The sequence below is a fragment of the Oncorhynchus clarkii genome, chromosome 33 (genome assembly GCF_045791955.1).
Source record: "Oncorhynchus clarkii lewisi isolate Uvic-CL-2024 chromosome 33, UVic_Ocla_1.0, whole genome shotgun sequence".
NCBI classification, from domain to species: domain Eukaryota; kingdom Metazoa; phylum Chordata; class Actinopteri; order Salmoniformes; family Salmonidae; genus Oncorhynchus; species Oncorhynchus clarkii.
The window spans coordinates 35832302-35856982 of NC_092179.1; the positions used below are offsets into that span (position 1 = coordinate 35832302).

The 24681-nt window shown below is 45.5% G+C and overlaps 1 protein-coding gene and 1 long non-coding RNA gene across 3 annotated transcripts; one reads left to right on the forward strand and one right to left on the reverse strand.

Annotated features, from left to right (window-relative positions):
• The first annotated feature begins 397 nt into the window (after nucleotides 1-397).
• Nucleotides 398-868, forward strand: LOC139393024 (uncharacterized). Its single transcript, XR_011629746.1, has 2 exons — nucleotides 398-471; nucleotides 546-868. It is a non-coding gene; the product is annotated as an uncharacterized lncRNA (long non-coding RNA).
• Nucleotides 869-2592: 1724 nt separating this feature from the next.
• Nucleotides 2593-24681, reverse strand: LOC139393025 (nuclear pore complex protein Nup50-like). Of its 2 annotated transcripts, none has more exons than XM_071141344.1 (8): nucleotides 24488-24681; nucleotides 23378-23460; nucleotides 19140-19223; nucleotides 17682-17901; nucleotides 14965-15639; nucleotides 10308-10389; nucleotides 9002-9120; nucleotides 2593-2923 (listed from the first exon to the last, which is right to left on the reverse strand). In XM_071141344.1, exons 2-8 carry the CDS (start codon nucleotides 23444-23446, stop codon nucleotides 2724-2726), a joined length of 1449 nt encoding a protein of 482 aa, XP_070997445.1. In that variant the 5' UTR covers nucleotides 23447-23460; nucleotides 24488-24681; the 3' UTR covers nucleotides 2593-2723. The 2 variants fall into 2 exon arrangements, with proteins under 2 accessions (XP_070997445.1, XP_070997444.1); XM_071141343.1 differs by having other exon boundaries at nucleotides 19140-19244.

Below are 24681 nucleotides of genomic sequence, written 5' to 3' on the forward strand. Positions count from 1 at the left end.
GGTGTGTCTCTGTGTTACAGTGTGTCTAGTCCAGGTGTGTGTCTAGTCCAGGTGTGTCTAGTCCAGGTGTGTCTCTGGGTTACAGTGTGTCTAGTCCAGGTGTGTCTAGTCCAGGTGTGTCTAGTCCAGGTGTGTCTAGTCCAGGTGTGTCTAGTCCAGGTGTGTCTCTGGGTTACAGTGTGTCTAGTCCAGGTGTGTCTAGTCCAGGTGTGTCTAGTCCAGGTGTGTCTAGTCCAGGTGTGTCTAGTCCAGGTGTGTCTAGTCCAGGTGTGTCTAGTCCAGGTGTGTCTCTGGGTTACAGTGTGTCTAGTCCAGGTGTGTCTAGTCCAGGTGTGTCTAGTCCAGGTGTGTCTAGTCCAGGTGTGTCTAGTCCAGGTGTGTCTCTGGGTTACAGTGTGTCTAGTCCAGGTGTGTCTAGTCCAGGTGTGTCTAGTCCAGGTGTGTCTCTGTGTTACAGTGTGTCTAGTCCAGGTGTGTCTAGTCCAGGTGTCTAGTCCAGGTGTGTCTAGTCCAGGTGTGTCTGTGTTACAGTGTGTCTAGTCCAGGTGGGTCTAGTCCAGGTGGGTCTAGTCCAGGTGGGTCTAGTCCAGGTGGGTCTAGTCCAGGTGTGTCTCTGGGTTACAGTGTGTCTAGTCCAGGTGTGTGTCTAGTCCAGGTGTGTGTCTAGTCCAGGTGTGTGTCTAGTCCAGGTTTGTCTAGTCCATGTGTGTCTAGTCCAAGTGTGTCTAGTCCAGGTGTGTCTAGTCCAAGTATGTCTCTGTGTTACAGTGTGTCTAGTCCAGGTGTGTCTAGTCCAGGTGTGTCTCTGTGTTACAGTGTGTCTAGTCCAGGTGTGTCTAGTCCAGGTGTGTGTCTAGTCCAGGTGTGTCTCTGTTACAGTGTGTCTAGTACAGGTGTGTGTCTAGTCCAGGTGTGTCTTGTCCAGGTGTGTCTCTGTGTTACAGTGTGTCTAGTCCAGGTGTGTGTCTAGTCCAGGTGTGTGTCTAGTCCAAGTGTGTCTAGTCCAGGTGTGTCTCTGTGTTACAGTGTGTCTAGTCCAGGTGTGAGTTTAGTCCAGGTGTGCCTAGTCCAGGTTTGTCTAGTCCAGGTGTGTCTCTGTGTTACAGTGTGTCTAGTCCAGGTGTGTGTCTAGTCCAGGTGTGTGTCTAGTCCAGGTGTGTGAAGATAAAACTTGTTGTAGACGACCCCTCTGGCATCACATGACAAAATGGCCTCCTATCCCCTTTCTAGTTCACTAGTTCCAGATGACATAGTTGGTCTAGTAGTGCACTAGATAGGGAATAGGGGCCATTCCAGATTGGAGAGTTGTCAGTGAGACAGGCAAGGATAAAGAGGGTTAAAATAAACATGACCTGGGGTGGAGGGGCTAGGGATACAGGACTGGCCCTGGGGTGGAGGGGTACAGGACTGGCCCTGGGGTGGAGGGGTACAGGACTGGCCCTGGGGTGGAGGGGTACAGGACTGGCCCTGGGGTGGAGGGGCTAGGGGTACAGGACTGGTCCTGGGGTGGAGGGGCTAGGGGTACAGGACTGGCCCTGGGGTGGAGGGGCTAGGGGCCTGGGGTGGAGGGGTACAGGACTGGTGCTAGGGGCCTGGGGTGGAGGGGTACAGGACTGGCCCTGGGGTGGAGGGGTACAGGACTGGCCCTGGGGTGGAGGGGTACAGGACTGGCCCTGGGGTGGAGGGGTACAGGACTGGCCCTGGGGTGGAGGGGTACAGGACTGGACCTGGGGTGGAGGGGTACAGGACTGGACCTGGGGTGGAGGGGTACAAGACTGGACCTGGGGTGGAGGGGTACAGGACTGGCCCTGGGGTGGAGGGGTACAGGACTGGCCCTGGGGTGGAGGGGTACAGGACTGGCCCTGGGTGGAGGGGTACAGGACTGGCCCTGGGGTGGAGGGGTACAGGACTGGCCCTGGGGTGGAGGAGTACAGGACTGGCCCTGGGGTGGAGGGGTACAGGACTGGACCTGGGGTGGTGGGGCTAGGGGTACAGGACTGGACCTGGGGTGGAGGGGTACAGGACTGGCCCTGGGGTGGAAGGGTACAGGACTGGCCCTGGGGTGGAGGGGTACAGGACTGGCCCTGGGGTGGAGGGGTACAGGACTGGCCCTGGGGTGGAGGGGTACAGGACTGGCCCTGTGGTGGAGGGGTACAGGACTGGCCCTGTGGTGGAGGTGCTAGGGGTACAGGACTGGACCTGGGGTGGCTAGGGGTATAGGACTGGCCCTGGGGTGGCTAGGGGTACAGGACTGGCCCTGGGGTGGAGAGGTACAGGACTGGACCTGGGGTGGAGGGGCTAGGGGTATAGGACTGGCCCTGGGGTGGCTAGGGGTATAGGACTGGCCCTGGGGTGGAGGGGTACAGGACTGGCCCTGGGGTGGCTAGGGGTACAGGACTGGCCCTGGGGTGGCTAGGGATACAGGACTGGCCCTGGGGTGGCTAGGGGTACAGGACTGGCCCTGGGGTGGCTAGGGGTACAGGACTGGCCCTGGGGTGGAGGGGTACAGGACTGGCCCTGGGGTGGAGGGGTACAGGACTGGCCCTGGGGTGGAGGGGTACAGGACTGGCCCTGGGGTGGAGGGGTACAGGACTGGCCCTGGGGTGGAGGGGTACAGGACTTGCCCTGGGGTGGAGGGGTACAGGACTGGCCCTGGGGTTAGTTGATAGGCAGAAGGGTGGAGTTGGGGGGCAGCCTGTACCACCCTCCAGGGGGCTCGTCCTCTAAGCTTTCTTCTCCTCCAGTATGTTGTGCAGTTCATCAGCGTCCTCTGCTGTTTTGACCCTGATGAGCATGGCGACAGGGTTGGTAGGGTTGTTGTGGTCCACGACAGGGTTAGGAACACACATCACCATCACGTTGTTCTTTCCCATCCTGGAACAGAGTATGGAGGGCTGGACCATGATGTTCAACAGGATGTTACCTGGAGGAGAGAGAGGGGATTGTTATTGATGAGGGCTGGACCATGATGTTCAACAGGATGTTACCTGGAGGAGAGAGAGGGGGAGGGGGGGGGTTGTTATTGATGAGGGCCGGACCATGATGTTCAACAGGATGTTACCTGGAGGAGAGAGAGGGGGAGGGGGGGGGTTGTTATTGATGAGGGCCGGACCATGATGTTCAACAGGATGTTACCTGGAGGAGAGAGAGGGGGAGGGGGGGGGTTGTTATTGATGAGGGCTGGACCATGATGTTCAACAGGATGTTACCTGGAGGAGAGAGAGGGGGTGGGGGGGGGTTGTTATTGATGAGGGCTGGACCATGATGTTCAACAGGATGTTACCTGGAGGAGAGAGAGGGGGTGGGGGGGGGTTGTTATTGATGAGGGCTGGACCATGATGTTCAACAGGATGTTACCTGGAGGAGAGAGAGGGGGAGGGGGGGGGTTGTTATTGATGAGGGCTGGACCATGATGTTCAACAGGATGTTACCTGGAGGAGAGAGAGGGGGTTGTTATTGATGAGGGCTGGACCATGATGTTCAACAGGATGTTACCTGGAGGAGAGAGAGGGGGGGGGGGGGGGTTGTTATTGATGAGGGCTGGACCATGATGTTCAACAGGATGTTACCTGGAGGAGAGAGAGGGGGGGGGGGGGGGGGGGGGTTGTTATTGATGAGGGCTGGACCATGATGTTCAACAGGATGTTACCTGGAGGAGAGAGAGGGGGTTGTTATTGATGAGGGCCGGACCATGATGTTCAACAGGATGTTACCTGGAGGAGAGAGAGGGGGTTGTTATTGATGAGGGCCGGACCATGATGTTCAACAGGATGTTACCTGGAGGAGAGAGAGGGGGAGGGGGGGGGTTGTTATTGATGAGGGCTGGACCATGATGTTCAACAGGATGTTACCTGGAGGAGAGAGAGGGGGTGGGGGGGGGTTGTTATTGATGAGGGCTGGACCATGATGTTCAACAGGATGTTACCTGGAGGAGAGAGAGGGGGTGGGGGGGGGTTGTTATTGATGAGGGCTGGACCATGATGTTCAACAGGATGTTACCTGGAGGAGAGAGAGGGGGAGGGGGGGGGGTTGTTATTGATGAGGGCTGGACCATGATGTTCAACAGGATGTTACCTGGAGGAGAGAGAGGGGGTTGTTATTGATGAGGGCTGGACCATGATGTTCAACAGGATGTTACCTGGAGGAGAGAGAGGGGGGGGGGGGGGTTGTTATTGATGAGGGCTGGACCATGATGTTCAACAGGATGTTACCTGGAGGAGAGAGAGGGGGGGGGGGGGGGGGGGTTGTTATTGATGAGGGCTGGACCATGATGTTCAACAGGATGTTACCTGGAGGAGAGAGGGGGGGGGTTGTTATTGATGAGGGCTGGACCATGATGTTCAACAGGATGTTACCTGGAGGAGAGAGAGGGGGGGTTGTTATTGATGAGGGCTGGACCAGGATGTTCAACAGGATGTTACCTGGAGGAGAGAGAGGGGGTTGTTATTGATGAGGGCTGGACCAGGATGTTCAACAGGATGTTACCTGGAGGAGAGAGAGGGGGAGGGGGGGGGGGGTTATTGATGAGGGCTGGACCATGATGTTCAACAGGATGTTACCTGGAGGAGAGAGAGGGGGGGGGGTTATTGATGAGGGCTGGACCATGATGTTCAACAGGATGTTACCTGGAGGAGAGAGAGGGGGGGGGGTTATTGATGAGGGCTGGACCATGATGTTCAACAGGATGTTACCTGGAGGAGAGAGAGGGGGAGGGGGGGGGTTGTTATTGATGAGGGCTGGACCATGATGTTCAACAGGATGTTACCTGGAGGAGAGAGAGGGGGTTGTTATTGATGAGGGCTGGACCATGATGTTCAACAGGATGTTACCTGGAGGAGAGAGAGGGGGAGGGGGGGGGGGTTGTTATTGATGAGGGCCGGACCAGGTTTATTAAGGTTTAATGCAGTAAGGTTTAATAAGGCTTAATGCGGTAAGGTTTAATAAGGCTTAATGCGGTAAGGTTTAATAAGGCTTAATGCGGTAAGGTTTAATAAGGCTTAATGCAGTAAGGTTTAATAAGGTAAGGTTTAATAAGGCTTAATGCAGTAAGGTTTAATAAGGCTTAATGCGGTAAGGTTTAATAAGGCTTAATGCGGTAAGGTTTAATAAGGCTTAATGCGGTAAGGTTTAATAAGGCTTAATGCAGTAAGGTTTAATAAGGTAAGGTTTAATAAGGCTTAATGCAGTAAGGTTTATTAAGGCTTAAAGCAGTAAGGTTTAATAAGGCTTAATGCAGTAAGGTTTAATAAGGCTTAATGCAGTAAGGTTTAATAAGGCTTAATGCAGTAAGGTTTAATAAGGTAAGGTTTAATAAGGCTTAATGCAGTAAGGTTTATTAAGGCTTAAAGCAGTAAGGTTTAATAAGGCTTAATGCAGTAAGGTTTAATAAGGCTTAATGCAGTAAGGTTTAATAAGGCTTAATGCAGTAAGGTTTAATAAGGCTTGATGCGGTAAGGTTTAATAAGGCTTAATGCGGTAAGGTTTAATAAGGCTTAATGCGGTAAGGTTTAATAAGGCTTAATGCGGTAAGGTTTAATAAGGCTTAATGCAGTAAGGTTTAATAAGGTAAGGTTTAATAAGGCTTAATACAGTAAGGTTTAATTTGGCTTAATGCAGTAAGGTTTAATAAGGCTTAATGCAGTAAGGCTTAATAAGTCTTAATGCAGTAAGGTTTAATAAGGTTTAATACGGTTTAATGCAGTAAGGTTTAGTAAGGATTAATGCAGTAAGGTTTAATAAGGTTTAATAAGCCTTAATGCAGTAAGGTTTAATAAGGTTTAATACGGTTTAATGCAGTAAGGTTTAGTAAGGATTAATGCAGTAAGGTTTAATAAGGTTTAATAAGGCTTAATGCAGTAAGGTTTAATAAGGCTTAATGCAGTAAGGTTTAATAAGGTTTAATAAGGCTTAATGCAGTAAGGTTTAATAAGGTTTAATAAGGTTTAATGCAGTAAAGTTTAATAAGGCTTAATGCAGTAAGGTTTAATAAGGTTTAATGCAGTAAGGTTTAATAAGGCTTAATGCAGTACGGTTTAATAAGACTTAATGCAGTAAGGTTTAATAAGGTTTAATAAGGCTTAATGCAGTAAGGTTTAATAAGGCTTAATAAGGCTTAATGCAGTAAGGTTTAATAAGGCTTAATAAGGCTTAATGCAGTAAGGTTTAATAAGGCTTAGTAAATTAAAGTTCTATATTTTAATAACATACTCAGGTGTCATCGGTCTCTAGATAAGGTTTAATAGGGAAATAATTTATACGGTAAGGGTTAGAAAGGTTTAATAACATACCCAGGTTGGTGTCAGCGGTCTCTAGATAAGGTTTAATAAGGTTGAATAACATACCCAGGTTGGTGTCAGCGGTCTCTAGATAAGGTTTAATAACATACCCAGGTTGGTGTCAGCAGTCTCTAGATAAGGTTTAATAACATACCCAGGTTGGTGTCAGCGGTCTCTAGATAAGGTTTAATAACATACCCAGGTTGGTGTCAGCAGTCTCTAGATAAGGTTTAATCAGGTTTAATAACATACCCAGGTTGGTGTCAGCGGTCTCTAGATAAGGTTTAATCAGGTTTAATAACATACCCAGGTTGGTGTCAGCGGTCTCTAGATAAGGTTCAATAACATACCCAGGTTGGTGTCAGCGGTCTCTAGATAAGGTTTAATCAGGTTTAATAACATACCCAGGTTGGTGTCAGCGGTCTCTAGATAAGGTTTAATCAGGTTTAATAACATACCCAGGTTGGTGTCAGCGGTCTCTAGATAAGGTTCAATAACATACCCAGGTTGGTGTCAGTGGTCTCTAGATAAGGTTTAATCAGGTTTAATAACATACCCAGGTTGGTGTCAGCGGTCTCTAGATAAGGTTTAATAACATACCCAGGTTGGTGTCAGTGGTCTCTAGATAAGGTTTAATAAGGTTTAATAACATACCCAGGTTGGTGTCAGCGGTCTCTAGATAAGGTTTAATAACATACCCAGGTTGGTGTCAGCGGTCTCTAGATAAGGTTCAATAAGGTTTAATAACATACCCAGGTTGGTGTCAGCAGTCTCTAGATAAGGTTTAATAAGGTTGAATAACATACCCAGGTTGGTGTCAGCGGTCTCTAGATAAGGTTTAATCAGGTTGAATAACATACCCAGGTTGGTGTCAGCGGTCTCTAGATAAGGTTTAATAACATACCCAGGTTGGTGTCATCGGTCTCTAGATAAGGTTGAATAACATACCCAGGTTGGTGTCATCGGTCTCTAGATAAGGTTTAATCAGGTTGAATAACATACCCAGGTTGGTGTCAGCGGTCTCTAGATAAGGTTTAATAACATACCCAGGTTGGTGTCAGCGGTCTCTAGATAAGGTTTAATAACATACCCAGGTTGGTGTCAGCGGTCTCTAGATAAGGTTTAATAACATACCCAGGTTGGTGTCAGCGGTCTCTAGATAAGGTTCAATAAGGTTTAATAACATACCCAGGTTGGTGTCAGCGGTCTCTAGATCAGGTTGAATAACATACCCAGGTTGGTGTCAGCGGTCTCTAGATAAGGTTTAATAACATACCCAGGTTGGTGTCAGCAGTCTCTAGATAAGGTTTAATAAGGTTGAATAACATACCCAGGTTGGTGTCAGCGGTCTCTAGATAAGGTTTAATAACATACCCAGGTTGGTGTCAGCAGTCTCTAGATAAGGTTTAATAACATACCCAGGTTGGTGTCAGCGGTCTCTAGATAAGGTTTAATAACATACCCAGGTTGGTGTCAGCGGTCTCTAGATAAGGTTTAATAACATACCCAGGTTGGTGTCAGCGGTCTCTAGATAAGGTTTAATAACATACCCAGGTTGGTGTCAGCAGTCTCTAGATAAGGTTTAATCAGGTTTAATAACATACCCAGGTTGGTGTCAGCGGTCTCTAGATAAGGTTTAATCAGGTTTAATAACATACCCAGGTTGGTGTCAGCGGTCTCTAGATAAGGTTCAATAACATACCCAGGTTGGTGTCAGCGGTCTCTAGATAAGGTTTAATCAGGTTTAATAACATACCCAGGTTGGTGTCAGCGGTCTCTAGATAAGGTTTAATCAGGTTTAATAACATACCCAGGTTGGTGTCAGCGGTCTCTAGATAAGGTTCAATAACATACCCAGGTTGGTGTCAGTGGTCTCTAGATAAGGTTTAATCAGGTTTAATAACATACCCAGGTTGGTGTCAGCGGTCTCTAGATAAGGTTTAATAACATACCCAGGTTGGTGTCAGTGGTCTCTAGATAAGGTTTAATAAGGTTTAATAACATACCCAGGTTGGTGTCAGCGGTCTCTAGATAAGGTTTAATAACATACCCAGGTTGGTGTCAGCGGTCTCTAGATAAGGTTCAATAAGGTTTAATAACATACCCAGGTTGGTGTCAGCAGTCTCTAGATAAGGTTTAATAAGGTTGAATAACATACCCAGGTTGGTGTCAGCGGTCTCTAGATAAGGTTTAATCAGGTTGAATAACATACCCAGGTTGGTGTCAGCGGTCTCTAGATAAGGTTTAATAACATACCCAGGTTGGTGTCATCGGTCTCTAGATAAGGTTGAATAACATACCCAGGTTGGTGTCATCGGTCTCTAGATAAGGTTTAATCAGGTTGAATAACATACCCAGGTTGGTGTCAGCGGTCTCTAGATAAGGTTTAATAACATACCCAGGTTGGTGTCAGCGGTCTCTAGATAAGGTTTAATAACATACCCAGGTTGGTGTCAGCGGTCTCTAGATAAGGTTTAATAACATACCCAGGTTGGTGTCAGCGGTCTCTAGATAAGGTTCAATAAGGTTTAATAACATACCCAGGTTGGTGTCAGCGGTCTCTAGATCAGGTTGAATAACATACCCAGGTTGGTGTCAGCGGTCTCTAGATAAGGTTTAATAACATACCCAGGTTGGTGTCAGCGGTCTCTAGATAAGGTTGAATAACATACCCAGGTTGGTGTCAGCGGTCTCTAGATAAGGTTCAATAAGGTTTAATAACATACCCAGGTTGGTGTCAGCGCGGACTAGCAGCTGTGTCTTTCCGTCTGAGGTGGTTTTCAGATGCAGCGTTCCAACTCCCTTCTCCTTGAACTCCGTCTCTTTCTTATAGAACAGTTTACACCTGGAACACACACACACACACACACACACACACACACACACACACACACGACTAACGTCAAGTTCATCGTTTGGAACAAACCCATTTCTGAAAAATACTGGACGTGTGTAACAAATACAAAAGCATTGAATTAATTCACTGTTTTATTCACTGTTTCATAAAGCATAAGAATAATTGTACAATTCTAATATAGTCAGTCTTTTCCAGCGAGTTGAAAAAGGTCTTGAAGCAAAACACTGGTAAAATATAAACCTGCAAGAGCGTCTGTCAACCGTGAGCCATAATGCATCCCATAATACATCCCATAATGCATCCCCTAATGCATCCCATAATGCATCCCATAATGCATCCCATAATGCATCCCATAATGCATCCCATAATGCATCCCCTAATGCATCCCATAATGCATCCCATAATGCATCCCATAATGCATCCCATAATGCATCCCATAATGCATCCCATAATACATCCCATAATACATCCCATAATGCATCCCCTAATGCATCCCATAATGCATCCCATAATACATCCCATAATGCATCCCATAATACATCCCATAATACATCCCTTAATACATCCCATAATGCATCCCATAATACATCCCATAATGCATCCCATAATACATCCCATAATGCATCCCATAATACATCCCATAATACATCCCTTAATACATCCCATAATGCATCCCATAATACATCCCATAATACATCCCTTAATACATCCCATAATACATCCCTTAATACATCCCATAATACATCCCATAATGCATCCCATAATGCATCCCATTGGATAATTCGAAGACAGATCCTACAGATGTATAGAGCTATAATACATCCCATAATACATCCCATAGACAGATCCTACAGATGTATAGAGCTATAATACATCCCATAATACATCCCATAGACAGATCCTACAGATGTATAGAGCTATAATACATCCCATAGACAGATCCTACAGATGTATAGAGCTATAATACATCCCATAATACATCCCATAATACATCCCATTGGATAATTCAAAGACAGATCCTACAGATGTATAGAGCTATAATACATCCCATAATACATCCCATAGACAGATCCTACAGATGTATAGAGCCATAATACATCCCATAATACATCCCATAGACAGATCCTACAGATGTATAGAGCCATATTTAAATGTTTCTGTAAAAGGAGACCTACTTTCTGGAGTAGAACGCGTCAGCCTCCTTAATCTCCTGGACTTCCACTTTGGGAGGTTCATCAGACTCCTCCCCGTTTTCATCTACGGGACGACAAGGAAGAGACGGACGTTATGAAGAGCCTCTGATAACCAAACGGACAGAGGAAACAAAAACAGACGGCCTAAATCCACTTTACACTTAGAATATTTACAGAAATTCACTATTTATTTTCCACAATGACCTTTACATGTGAGCTCAGCCTCTTGAATGGGATTTAAAAATATATATTTAAATCACTGGGACTAAAAACCTGAATGTGAGATTTTAGAGAGGTTTAATCTGGGATAAAACATTTGAATGTGATATCTAATAGAGGTTTAATCTCCGGGATTAAAAACCTGAATGTGAGATTTTATAGAGGTTTAATCTGGGATAAAACATTTGAATGTGATATCTAATAGAGGTTTAATCTCCGGGATTAAAAACCTGAATGTGAGATTTTATAGAGGTTTAATCTGGGATAAAACATTTGAATGTGATATCTAATAGAGGTTTAATCTCCGGGATTAAAAACCTGAATGTGAGATTTTATAGAGGTTTAATCTGGGATAAAACATTTGAATGTGATATCTAATAGAGGTTTAATCTCCGAGATTAAAAACCTGAATGTGAGTATGTTGTCTATCACTAACAGCACCATATCACCAGGTAACATTCTGAGTATGTTGTCTAGCAGCACCATATCACCAGGTAACATTCTGAGTATGTTGTCTATCACTAGCAGCACCATATCACCAGGTAACATTCTGAGTATGTTGTCTAGCAGCACCATATCACCAGGTAACATTCTGAGTATGTTGTCTATCACTCGCAGCACCATATCACCAGGTAACATTCTGAGTATGTTGTCTATCACTAACAGCACCATATCACCAGGTAACATTCTGAGTATGTTGTCTAGCAGCACCATATCACCAGGTAACATTCTGAGTATGTTGTCTATCACTCGCAGCACCATATCACCAGGTAACATTCTGAGTATGTTGTCTATCACTAACAGCACCATATCACCAGGTAACATTCTGAGTATGTTGTCTAGCAGCACCATATCACCAGGTAACATTCTGAGTATGTTGTCTAGCAGCACCATATCACCAGGTAACATTCTGAGTATGTTGTCTATCACTAGCAGCACCATATCACCAGGTAACATTCTGAGTATGTTGTCTAGCAGCACCATATCACCAGGTAACATTCTGAGTATGTTGTCTATCACTAGCAGCACCATATCACCAGGTAACATTCTGAGTGTTGTCTATCACTAGCAGCACCATATCACCAGGTAACATTCTGAGTATGTTGTCTATCACTAGCAGCACCATATCACCAGGTAACATTCTGAGTATGTTGTCTATCACTAACAGCACCATATCACCAGGTAACATTCTGAGTATGTTGTCTAGCAGCATCATATCACCAGGTAACATTCTGAGTATGTTGTCTATCAGCATCATATCACCAGGTAACATTCTGAGTATGTTGTCTATCACTAACAGCACCATATCACCAGGTAACATTCTGAGTATGTTGTCTATCAGCACCATATCTCCAGGTAACATTCTGAGTATGTTGTCTAGCAGCATCATATCACCAGGTAACATTCTGAGTATGTTGTCTATCACTAACAGCACCATATCACCAGGTAACATTCTGAGTATGTTGTCTATCACTAGCAGCACCATATCACCAGGTAACATTCTGAGTGTTGTCTATCACTATCAGCACCATATCACCAGGTAACATTCTGAGTATGTTGTCTATCACTAGCAGCACCATAACACCAGGTAACATTCTGAGTATGTTGTCTATCACTAGCAGCACCATATCATCAGGTAACATTCTGAGTATGTTGTCTATCACTAGCAGCACCATATCACCAGGTAACATTCTGAGTATGTTGTCTATCACTAGCAGCACCATATCACCAGGTAACATTCTGAGTATGCTGTCTAGCAGCACCATATCACCAGGTAACATTCTGAGTATGTTGTCTAGCAGCACCATATCACCAGGTAACATTCTGAGTGTGTTGTCTATCACTAGCAGCACCATATCACCAGGTAACATTCTGAGTATGCTGTCTAGCAGCACCATATCACCAGGTAACATTCTGAGTATTTTGTCTAGCAGCACCATATCACCAGGTAACATTCTGAGTATGTTGTCTAGCAGCACCATATCACCAGGTAACATTCTGAGTATGCTGTCTAGCAGCACCATATCACCAGGTAACATTCTGAGTATGTTGTCTATCACTAGCAGCACCATATCACCAGGTGACATTCTGAGTATGTTGTCTATCACTAACAGCACCATATCACCAGGTAACATTCTGAGTATGTTGTCTATCACTAACAGCACCATATCACCAGGTAACATTCTGAGTATGTTGTCTATCACTAGCAGCACCATATCACCAGGTGACATTCTGAGTATGTTGTCTATCACTAACAGCACCATATCACCAGGTAACATTCTGAGTATGTTGTCTATCACTAACAGCACCATATCACCAGGTAACATTCTGAGTATGTTGTCTATCACTAGCAGCACCATAACACCAGGTAACATTCTGAGTATGTTGTCTATCACTAACAGCACCATATCACCAGGTAACATTCTGAGTATGTTGTCTAGCAGCATCATATCACCAGGTAACATTCTGAGTATGTTGTCTATCAGCATCATATCACCAGGTAACATTCTGAGTATGTTGTCTATCACTAACAGCACCATATCACCAGGTAACATTCTGAGTATGTTGTCTATCAGCACCATATCTCCAGGTAACATTCTGAGTATGTTGTCTAGCAGCATCATATCACCAGGTAACATTCTGAGTATGTTGTCTATCACTAACAGCACCATATCACCAGGTAACATTCTGAGTGTTGTCTATCACTAGCAGCACCATATCACCAGGTAACATTCTGAGTATGTTGTCTATCACTAGCAGCACCATAACACCAGGTAACATTCTGAGTATGTTGTCTATCACTAGCAGCACCATATCATCAGGTAACATTCTGAGTATGTTGTCTATCACTAGCAGCACCATATCACCAGGTAACATTCTGAGTATGTTGTCTATCACTAGCAGCACCATATCACCAGGTAACATTCTGAGTATGTTGTCTAGCAGCACCATATCACCAGGTAACATTCTGAGTATGTTGTCTAGCAGCACCATATCACCAGGTAACATTCTGAGTGTGTTGTCTATCACTAGCAGCACCATATCACCAGGTAACATTCTGAGTATGCTGTCTAGCAGCACCATATCACCAGGTAACATTCTGAGTATTTTGTCTAGCAGCACCATATCACCAGGTAACATTCTGAGTATGTTGTCTAGCAGCACCATATCACCAGGTAACATTCTGAGTATGCTGTCTAGCAGCACCATATCACCAGGTAACATTCTGAGTATGTTGTCTATCACTAGCAGCACCATATCACCAGGTAACATTCTGAGTATGTTGTCTATCACTAACAGCACCATATCTCCAGGTAACATTCTGAGTATGTTGTCTATCACTAACAGCACCATATCACCAGGTAACATTCTGAGTATGTTGTCTATCACTAGCAGCACCATATCACCAGGTGACATTCTGAGTATGTTGTCTATCACTAACAGCACCATATCACCAGGTAACATTCTGAGTATGTTGTCTATCACTAACAGCACCATATCACCAGGTAACATTCTGAGTATGTTGTCTATCACTAGCAGCACCATAACACCAGGTAACATTCTGAGTATGTTGTCTATCACTAGCAGCACCATATCACCAGGTAACATTCTGAGTATGTTGTCTATCACTAGCAGCACCATATCACCAGGTAACATTCTGAGTATGTTGTCTATCACTAGCAGCACCATATCACCAGGTAACATTCTGAGTATGTTGTCTAGCAGCACCATATCACCAGGTAACATTCTGAGTATGTTGTCTAGCAGCACCATATCACCAGGTAACATTCTGAGTGTGTTGTCTATCACTAGCAGCACCATATCACCAGGTAACATTCTGAGTGTTGTCTAGCAGCACCATATCACCAGGTAACATTCTCATAATGTTTACATATCACCAGGTAATATTCTGAGTACGTTGTCTATCACTAGCAGCACCATATCACCAGGTAACATTCTGAGTATGCTGTCTAGCAGCACCATATCACCAGGTAACATTCTGAGTATGTTGTCTATCACTAGCAGCACCATATCACCAGGTAACATTCTGAGTATGTTGTCTATCACTAACAGCACCATATCTCCAGGTAACATTCTGAGTATGTTGTCTATCACTAACAGCACCATATCACCAGGTATCATTCTGAGTATGTTGTCTAGCAGCACCACATCACCAGGTAACATTCTGAGTATGTTGTCTAGCAGCACCACATATAATATCTAGTCACATGATATCACAGCTGTCGGGACAGTATAATATTTATATTACCCTACATACATAACACCCTCCATATCGTACCTGTTGTCTAACAGCACCATATCACCAGGTACCCTACATACATAACACCCTCCATATCGTACCTGTTGTCTAACAGCACCATATCACCAGGTACCCTACATAACACCCTCCATATCGTACCTGTGGTCTGGGTGGGGGCAGCCTCCGCTTTTGCCCCACTGAAGGAGAAGGCAGGAGGAGCAGCGCCTCCAAACAGGGAGGAGGAGGAGACACTAGGAGCTCCTCCGGTGCTCAGAGACCCCAACACTGAGCTGTTCCCCTTCTGGCCCAAGCTAAAGCTGATGCCAGCGGGGATCGGAGCAGGAGCGGCTGAGCTCTCCCCCGGGGCCGTAGTGATGCCGTCCTTGTCCTTACTGAAGGAGAACACCGGGGCCGTGGCGGTCGAGCCGGCGGCGCTAGAGGAGGGTGGTGGTGCGGTACTGACTGCCCGCTTCTCCTCTGGTTCCTCTGCTCTGCTCCTGCTCTCTGAGCCTCCGTCCGCCACCACAGCAGCTCCAGTCACAGCTCCAGTCCCTCCACTCCCTCCGTACTTCTTATCGATGCTGGCCAGGTGCTTTTCATAGTCCCTGAAGATGGGGTTTAGGTCACAGAGAGGGTTTCCGTTGACGTGCTTGGTGATCCAGTCCCTGACAGAGCAGTTGAGAGCTGTGAGCTGCCTACTGTATTCCTGGTTGTTACCGCTGTTAGTGGAGAGAGAGGAGCTGAGAGACCGACTGGAAACCGTGGGGGAGGAACCATTAGACTGCTGCCCTGTGATGACAGCACTGGAGGTGGGGCCGCTGAATGTTAATGAACCTAGGAGAGGAGGAGGAGGGGGGAGGAAGAGAGGGGATAGAGGAGAGGAGGAGAGGGGATAGAGGGGAGGAGGAGGGGGGATAGAGGGGAGGAGGAGAGGGGATAGAGGAGAGGAGGGGGGATAGAGGAGAGGAGGGGGGATAGAGGGGAGGAGGAGGTGAAGAGAGAACGAGAATGTAAACGTTCCAGCAGAGAGAGAAGCCGTGATACCTCACAGTAGCCTTAAGGCTTCAGCGTGAGTCACCTGGCGCCTAGCAACACAACGACTGTGTTGCCATACCTTCCTCCTTCGCTTGAAAAACAAGAAGGGGGAAAAGGGCAATAGTACCGTTTGTCCATCTTGAGATGCTGTAGCCGGTAAACACTTCCTCAAAATAACTCAAGAAATATATATTTTTCCATCTGACTAGGATGTTTGGTGCAAGTATTTCTCAAGTGAAAAGATTTGCATGAAAAGTAGCCTATCATTGAATGACAAAACAGATCTATGAAGAATCATGCCGAACACCAAAACATCACAAAATGGCATCATCATAAATGGACAAACTGTTTCAGATGGGAAGCACGCGGACGCCCGCAGTATGCCCTGTGTTTCAGATGGGAAGCACGCAGACGCCCGCAGTATGCCCTGTGTTTCAGATGGGAAGCACGCAGACGCTCGCAGTATGCCCTGTGTTTCAGATGGGAAGCATGCAGACGCCCGCAGTATGCCCTGTGCTTCAGATGGGAAGCCTGCGGACGCCCGCAGTATGCCCTATGTTTCAGATGGGAAGCACGCAGGCGCCCGCAGTATGCCCTGTGCTTCAGATGGGAAGCCTGCGGACGCCCGCAGTATGCCCTGTGTTTCAGATGGGAAGCCTGCAGACGCCCGCAGTATGCCCTGTGTTTCAGATGGGAAGCCTGCAGACGCCCGCAGTATGCCCTGTGTTTCAGATGGAAAGCACGCAGACGCCCGCAGTATGCCCTGTGTTTCAGATGGGAAGCCTGTGGACGCCCGCAGTATGCCCTGTGCTTCCGATGGGAAGCCTGCGGACGCCCGCAGTATGCCCTGTGTTTGAGATGGGAAGCCTGAAACACAGTATGCCCTGTGTTTCAGATGGAAAGCACGCGGACGCCCGCAGTATGCCCTGTGTTTCAGATGGGAAGCACGCGGACACCCGCAGTATGCCCTGTGTTTCAGATGGGAAGCCTGCGGACGCCCGCAGTATGCCCTGTGTTTGACGGTAGAGAAGAAGAGCTGTGTGGCTGTGACAGCACCACACAGAGCGAGAGACGGAGAACGAAAGACGGAGAACGAGCACGTCCTAGACTGACTGACTACTGGAGCATTTCTGTTCTGTCATTCTGCCCTCAGGCACCACACTGGGAGAGGAGCTGACACACACAGCGAACCCCACTGACTCAGCTCCATTATCCTGTAATAGCAGATCCACACAACAAACCCTCACTGATTCAGCTCCATTATCCTGTAATACCAGATCCACACAACAAACCCTCACTGATTCAGCTCCATTATCCTGTAATAGCAGATCCACACAACAACCCTCACTGATTCAGCTCCATTATCCTGTAATACCAGATCCACACAACAAACCCTCACTGATTCAGCTCCATTATCCTGTAATACCAGATCCACACAACGAACCCCAGTGATTCAGCTCCATTATCCTGTAATACCAGATCCACACAACAAACCCTCACTGATTCAGCTCCATTATCCTGTAATACCAGATCCACACAACAAACCTCACTGATTCAGCTCCATTATCCTGTAATAGCAGATCCACACAACAAACCCCAGTGATTCAGCTCCATTATCCTGTAATACCAGATCCACACAACGAACCCCAGTGATTCAGCTCCATTATCCTGTAATACCAGATCCACACAACAAACCTCACTGATTCAGCTCCATTATCCTGTAATAGCAGATCCCGCTCAACAATGAAGGATTTTCAACTCGCTTTCACAAGTTATCCTATCAGACTTGCACATTAACTGTTTCCACCCCCCCCCCCCCCCCCAAACAATCCGTCTCTTACCTGGTGTGGTGGTCTTGGTGGCAGTAGGCGAGGTGAACCCGGTGAGGGCCGGAGTGACAGGTTTGACACTGTTCCCATTGGACAGCCCAGACAGGGGTTTAAACCCTACCCCATTCCCGAACCCGGAGAAGGCTGTGATCCCCTCAGCGGCTGGCCCGGTTCCCGATGTAGGGGCCAGGGAGAACCCTTTAAACACTGTGAATGCTCCTCCACTCTGCCCCTGTAGGCAGAAAAGACAAGAAGGAAACTGGATTCACTAGGGGGAACTGGATGCGTCTATCTCCCTCCATTAGGCTAAAACATCACTGGAGGGGTCTCTGTAAAAAGAGTTCTGGCATCCAAGTAAGCAAACGCTGCTTGCCTTGGGTTAATGTAAAGCTGGAAGGAAGGAAGGAAGGAAGGAAGGAAGGACTGCTTGACTTGGGTTAATGTAAAGCTGGAAGGAAGGAAGGACTGCTTGACTTGGGTTAATGTAAAGCTGGAAGGAAGGAAGGACTGCTTGACTTGGGTTAATGTAAAGCTGGAAGGAAGGAAGGACTGCTTGAATTGGGTTAATGTAAAGCTGGAAGGAAGGAAGCACTGCTTGAATTGGGTTAATGTAAAGCTGGAAGGAAGGAAGCACTGCTTGCCTTGGGTTAATGTAAAGCTGGAAGGAAGGAAGGAAGGAAGGAAGGAAGGAAGGAAGGAAGTACTGCTTGAATTGGGTTAATGTAAAGCTGGAAGGAAGGAAGCACTGCTTGCCTTGGGTTAATGTAAAGCTGGAAGGAAGGAAGGAAGCACTGCTTGCCTTGGGTTAATGTAAAGCTGGAAGGAAGGAAGCACTGCTTGCCTTGGGTTAATGTAAAGCTGGAAGGAAGGAAGCACTGCTTGCCTTGGGTTAATGTAAAGCTGGAAGGAAGGAAGCACTGCTTGCCTTGGGTTAATGTAAAGCTGGAAGGAAGGAAGCACTGCTTGCCTTGGGTTAATGTAAAGCTGGGTTGTGTTCAGTAGGCACTAAACTGAAGAAAACGTGAAACAGGGATGTAGTTGCCACCTGAACTTGTGCAATAAGAAACACTTGTTTTTTCTTCGAATGAACATGACCCAGGTTTCCCCCTGACACACCAAGACAGCATGCATGTGAGCTAGTTCCTGTGGTGTTGGTTAGTTAACGAGTCTAGAAAAGTATGTGGCCATTAATGCCAGCTTCTAGCCTACGTCACCTAGGTCAACAGCTGGTCACACACACACAGACAGCATGCATGCTAGTGCCCTTGGGCGTTGGTTAGTCAGTCAGGTAACCTACGTCACCTAGGTCAACAGCTAGTCACACACACACATAGACAGCATGCATGCTAGTGCCCTTGGGCGTTGGTTAGTCAGTCAGGTAACCTAGGTCAACAGCTAGTCACACACACACACACAGACAGCATGCATGCTAGTGCCCTTGGGAGTTGGTTAGTCAGTCAGGCAGCCTACCTCTGAACCAGCAGCCCGACGCTTGGCCTTCTTGATGGGCCTGCTCTTCATCACATCATCACTAGCGATGGAAAATGTCCCTGCCTGATGAACACCATCAGAACACTATTAGAAATAGGATCAAATATGTACAACACATCCTTACTCTGCTATATAGTCCAGGTAATATATACATCCTTACTCTGCTATATAGTCCAGGTAATATATACATCCTTACTCTGCTATATAGTCCAGGTAATATATACATCCTTACTCTGCTATATAGTCCAGGTAATATATACATCCTTACTCTGCTATATAGTCCAGGTAATATATACATCCTTACTCTGCTATATAGTCCAGGTAATATATACAACACATCCTTACTCTGCTATATAGTCCAGGTAATATATACATCCTTACTCTGCTATATAGTCCAGGTAATATATACATCCTTACTCTCTTATATAGTCCAGGTAATATATACATCCTTACTCTCTTATATAGTCCAGGTAATATATACATCCTTACTCTGCTATATAGTCCAGGTAATATATACATCCTTACTCTGCTATATAGTCCAGGTAATATATACATCCTTACTCTCTTATATAGTCCAGGTAATATATACATCCTTACTCTGCTATATAGTCCAGGTAATATATACATCCTTACTCTGCTATATAGTCCAGGTAATATATACATCCTTACTCTGCTATATAGTCCAGGTAATATACACATCCTTACTCTGCTATATAGTCCAGGTAATATATACATCCTTACTCTGCTATATAGTCCAGGTAATATATACATCCTTACTCTGCTATATAGTCCAGGTAATATATACATCCTTACTCTGCTATATAGTCCAGGTAATATATACATCCTTACTCTGCTATATAGTCCAGGTAATATATACATCCTTACTCTGCTATATAGTCCAGGTAATATATACATCCTTACTCTGCTATATAGTCCAGGTAATATATACATCCTTACTCTGCTATATAGTCCAGGTAATATATACATCCTTACTCTGCTATATAGTCCAGGTAATATATACATCCTTACTCTGCTATATAGTCCAGGTAATATACACATCCTTACTCTGCTATATAGTCCAGGTAATATATACATCCTTACTCTGCTATATAGTCCAGGTAATATATACATCCTTACTCTGCTATATAGTCCAGGTAATATATACAACACATCCTTACTCTGCTATATAGTCCAGGTAATATATACATCCTTACTCTGCTATATAGTCCAGGTAATATATACATCCTTACTCTGCTATATAGTCCAGGTAATATATACATCCTTACTCTGCTATATAGTCCAGGTAATATATACATCCTTACTCTGCTATATAGTCCAGGTAATATATACATCCTTACTCTGCTATATAGTCCAGGTAATATATACAACCTTACTCTGCTATATAGTCCAGGTAATATATACATCCTTACTCTGCTATATAGTCCAGGTAATATATACAACACATCCTTACTCTGCTATATAGTCCAGGTAATATATACATCCTTACTCTGCTATATAGTCCAGGTAATATGAGCAACACATAATTTATTTATTTTATTTTTATTTAACCAGGTAGGCTAGTTGAGAACAAGTTGTCATTTATAACTGCAACCTGACCAAGATAAAGCAAAGCAGTTCGACACAAAACAACAACACAGAGTTATACATGGAATAAACAAGAGTACAGTCAATAACACAGTAGAAAAAAAAGAAAGTCTATATACAGTGTGTGTAAATGGTGTGAGGAGGTAAGGCAATAAATAGGCCGATAGTGGTGAAGTAATTACAATTTAGCAGATTAACACTGGAGTGATAGATGAGCAGATGGTGATGATGTGCAAGTAGAAATACTGGTGTGCAAAAGAGCAGAAAAGTAAATAATAACAATATGGGGATGAGGTAGGTAGATTGGGTGGGCTATTTACAGATGGACTATGTACAGCTGCAGCGATCGGTTAGCTGCTCAGATAGCAGATGTTTAAAGTTATTGAGGGAGAGATCAGTCTCCAGCTTCAGCGATTTTTGCAAATCGTTCCAGTCATTGGCAGCAGAGAACAGGAAGGAAAGGTGGCCAAAGTAGGTGTTGGCTTTGGGGGTGACCAGTGAGATATACCTGCTGGAGTGCGTGCTACGGGTGGGTGCTGCTATGGTGACCAGTGAGCTGAGATAAGGCGGGGCTTTACATAGCAAAGACTTATAGATGACCTGGAGCCAGTGGGTTTGGCGACGAATATGCAGCGAGAGCCAGCCGACTAGAGCGTACAGGTCGCAGTGGTGGGTGGTATAAGGTGATTTGGTGACAAAACGGATGGCACTGTGATAAACTGCATCCAGTTTGCTGAGTAGAGTGTTGGAAGCAATTTTGCAGATGACGTCGCCGAAGTCGAGGATCGGTAGGGTAGTCAGTTTTACTAGGGTAAATTTGGCGGCGTGATTGAAGGAGGCTTTGTTGAGAAATAGGAAGTTGATTCTAGATTTAATTTTGGATTGGAGATGCTTAATGTGAGTCTGGAAGGAGAGTTTACAGTCTAACCAGACACCTAGGTATTTGTAGTTGTCCACATATTCTAGGTCAGAACGTCCAGAGTAGTGATGCTGGGTGGGTGCAGGCAGCGAACGGTTGAAAAGCATGCATTTGGTTTTGCTAGCGTTTAAGAGCAGTTGGAGGCCACGGAAGGAGAGTTATATGGCATTGAAGCTCGTTTGGAGGTTTGTTAACACAGTGTCCAAAGAGGGCCAGATGTATACAGAATGGTGTCGTCTGCGTAGAGGTGGATCAGGGAATCACCCGCAGCAAGAGCGACATCATTGATAAGTACAGGGGTACTGTGGTACCCCCAAAGATACTGCCAGAGGTCCGGACAACAGATCCTCCGATTTGACACACTGATCTCTTCCTGAGAAGTAGTTGGTGAACCAGACGAGGCAGTCATTTGAGAAACCAAGGCTGTTGAGTCTGCCGATAAGAATATGGTGATTGACAGAGTCGAAAGCCTTGGCCAGGTCGATGAAGACGGCTGCACAGTACTTACTGTCTTTTATCGATGGCGGTTATGATATCGTTTAGTACCTTGAGCGTGGCTGAGGTGCACCCGTGACCAGCTCGGAAACCGGACTGCACAGCAGAGAAGGTACGGTGGGATTCGAAATGGTCAGTAATCTGTTTATTAACTTGGCTTTCAAAGACTTTAGAAAGGCAGGGCAGGATGGATATAGGTCTATAACAGTTTGGGTCTAGAGTGTCACCCCCTTGAAGAGAGGGTTCTACAACATTGAATCAACATGTTGATTTGACAATCTTCTTTGTAACCATAGTAACTCAGGGGCTAACCGCAGTAACTCGGGGCTAACCTCATAACCGCAGTAACTTGGGGCTAACCGTAGTAACTCAGGGCTAACCTCATAACCGCAGTAACTCGGGGCTAACCGCAGTAACTCGGGGCTAACCTCAGTAACCGTAGTAACTCGGGGCTAACCTCAGTAACCGTAGTAACTCGGGGCTAACCGCAGTAACTCGGGGCTAACCGCAGTAACTCGGGGCTAACCGCAGTAACTCGGGGCTAACCGCAGTAACTCGGGGCTAACCGTAGTAACTCGGGGCTAACCTCAGTAACCGTAGTAACTCGGGGCTAACCTCAGTAACCGTAGTAACTCGGGGCTAACCTCAGTAACCATAGTAACTCGGGGCTAACCTCAGTAACCATAGTAACTCGGGGCTAACCTCAGTAACCGTAGTAACTCGGGGCTAACCTCAGTAACCGTAGTAACTCGGGGCTAACCTCAGTAACCGTAGTAACTCGCCTATCCAACCCCTCTATACCAATCACTGAAGGCCTATCCAACCCCCTCTATACCAATCACTGAAGGCCTATCCAACCCCATCTATACCAATCACTGAAGGCCTACCCAACCCCTCTATCACTGAAGGCCTATCCAACCTCCTCTATACCAATCACTGAAGACCTATCCAACCCCCTCTATACCAATCACTGAAGACCTATCCAACCCCTCTATACCAATCACTGAAGGTCTACCCAACCCCTCTATCACTGAAGGTCTACCCAACCCCTCTATCACTGAAGACCTATCCAACCCCTCTATACCAATCACTGAAGGCCTACCCAACCCCTCTATCACTGAAGACCTGCAGGCTGTGTATTATTAGACAGTCTATAGTAGTATCAGTGAGGCAGTAGAACCACAGTGCAGCAGCCAACCTCCTCTCCCTCATCCTCCTGGTCCCAGTTCCGGTCAGTCAGCTCTTTGTCGGCAATCCTCTTCGCCATGGCAACGCTGCTCTCTGGTAGACAACACAAGAGAAGAGTCAACACACAAATGATTCAACGGTGATCATTAATAACATACTTCAAAATGTCTCGTTATTTTTTGTGAGTTTCAGTGGTTACACGATACAAGTATACTATAAACAAATACAATAAAACACTAGAGAATCTCAATAAACAATATTTCAACATCTGGGACATTGGACGAACATAATTAACTACAGTAAACAGCAAACTAAGTTAACTACAGTAACTAGTTGATTAAGGTGAGTGCTTTCCCCCCTATGTCCTGTTAGACTGAGTTGATGTAGCTAGTTATTAAATATATATATATTTATGTTATGTATTATGTATATATTATCTTATGTAGTTAGTTATGTAACACGTTGATACTGATTTAAGTCACAAACTGTTGTACAAAGAGACAGGAAAGTGGAGGACAAAAGAAGAGCCAGTATGTGTTGTTGTTTAGTGAATAGTTATGGGCTCGCTAATGATGAAATATCAACATAGGTAACTTCAGCTTGCACCATTAGGATGTCGAAATGCCTGGTAGTAACTAGATGTACTACGAGTTAACTAAGTAACGTTACATATCATCGAGTACGTATTTTCTCTTCTGGCTAAGGATAATTTGGCCAACCATGTGTGGGTGGATTTCCTTTCTCTAATGTTAGCCAACTCTAAATGTGTGTCAATATCAAAGACAATAGTAGTTAGCGGACTATAAAAAGTTCGGCGAAATATCAGCTGCCGGTAACAACACGGGTTACTTATGTATCTAACAAGTTAGCTAGTTCGCTAACCAATTTAACAACTTGCTATTTTTTGGCATGATATGTTTGGTACCTTTTAGTCACACGTGGTGCAGAGTAACAGTAGAGTGTATTATGCGTGTTTAGCATGGCCCTATAATGTGATTTATTCCATGCTAGCTACAGTAGCACCACCATCAACAATATGAACAGCCATGAAGTCTCCTGCTAGCTGTGTTGATAGGCTAACTACTGCTCCGATGTCATTGAATATATAAAAGAAACATACCTTTTTTCCCCCCCTTTAATTAAAATGTTCGATAACAACTGCCCTTTGATAGTAAATCAATTCCAAATGCTACTAAACTTGGAATATTCGTTGGTTGTCCGATCAGCGAAGAAGAAGAGGCAAAGCGAGAGGTTTTACTCCGCCCATCGGAATTGTGATTTATTTTGTTGTATGTGTGGGGTCACTGAGAGTGT

What these genes read in the sequence shown, in the direction of transcription:
- LOC139393025 (XM_071141343.1), bottom strand. Translation starts at nt 23,446, where the DNA reads ATGGCGAAGAGGATTGCCGACAAAGAGCTGACTGACCGGAACTGGGAC. An exon ending in CACCAAGACCACCACACCAG is followed by an intron (nt 15,640 to 17,681) that starts GTAAGAGACGGA and finishes CTCCTCTCCTAG; the next exon opens with GTTCATTAACATTCAGCGGC. An exon ending in TGCCCCCACCCAGACCACAG is followed by an intron (nt 10,390 to 14,964) that starts GTACGATATGGA and finishes GTCGTCCCGTAG; the next exon opens with ATGAAAACGGGGAGGAGTCT.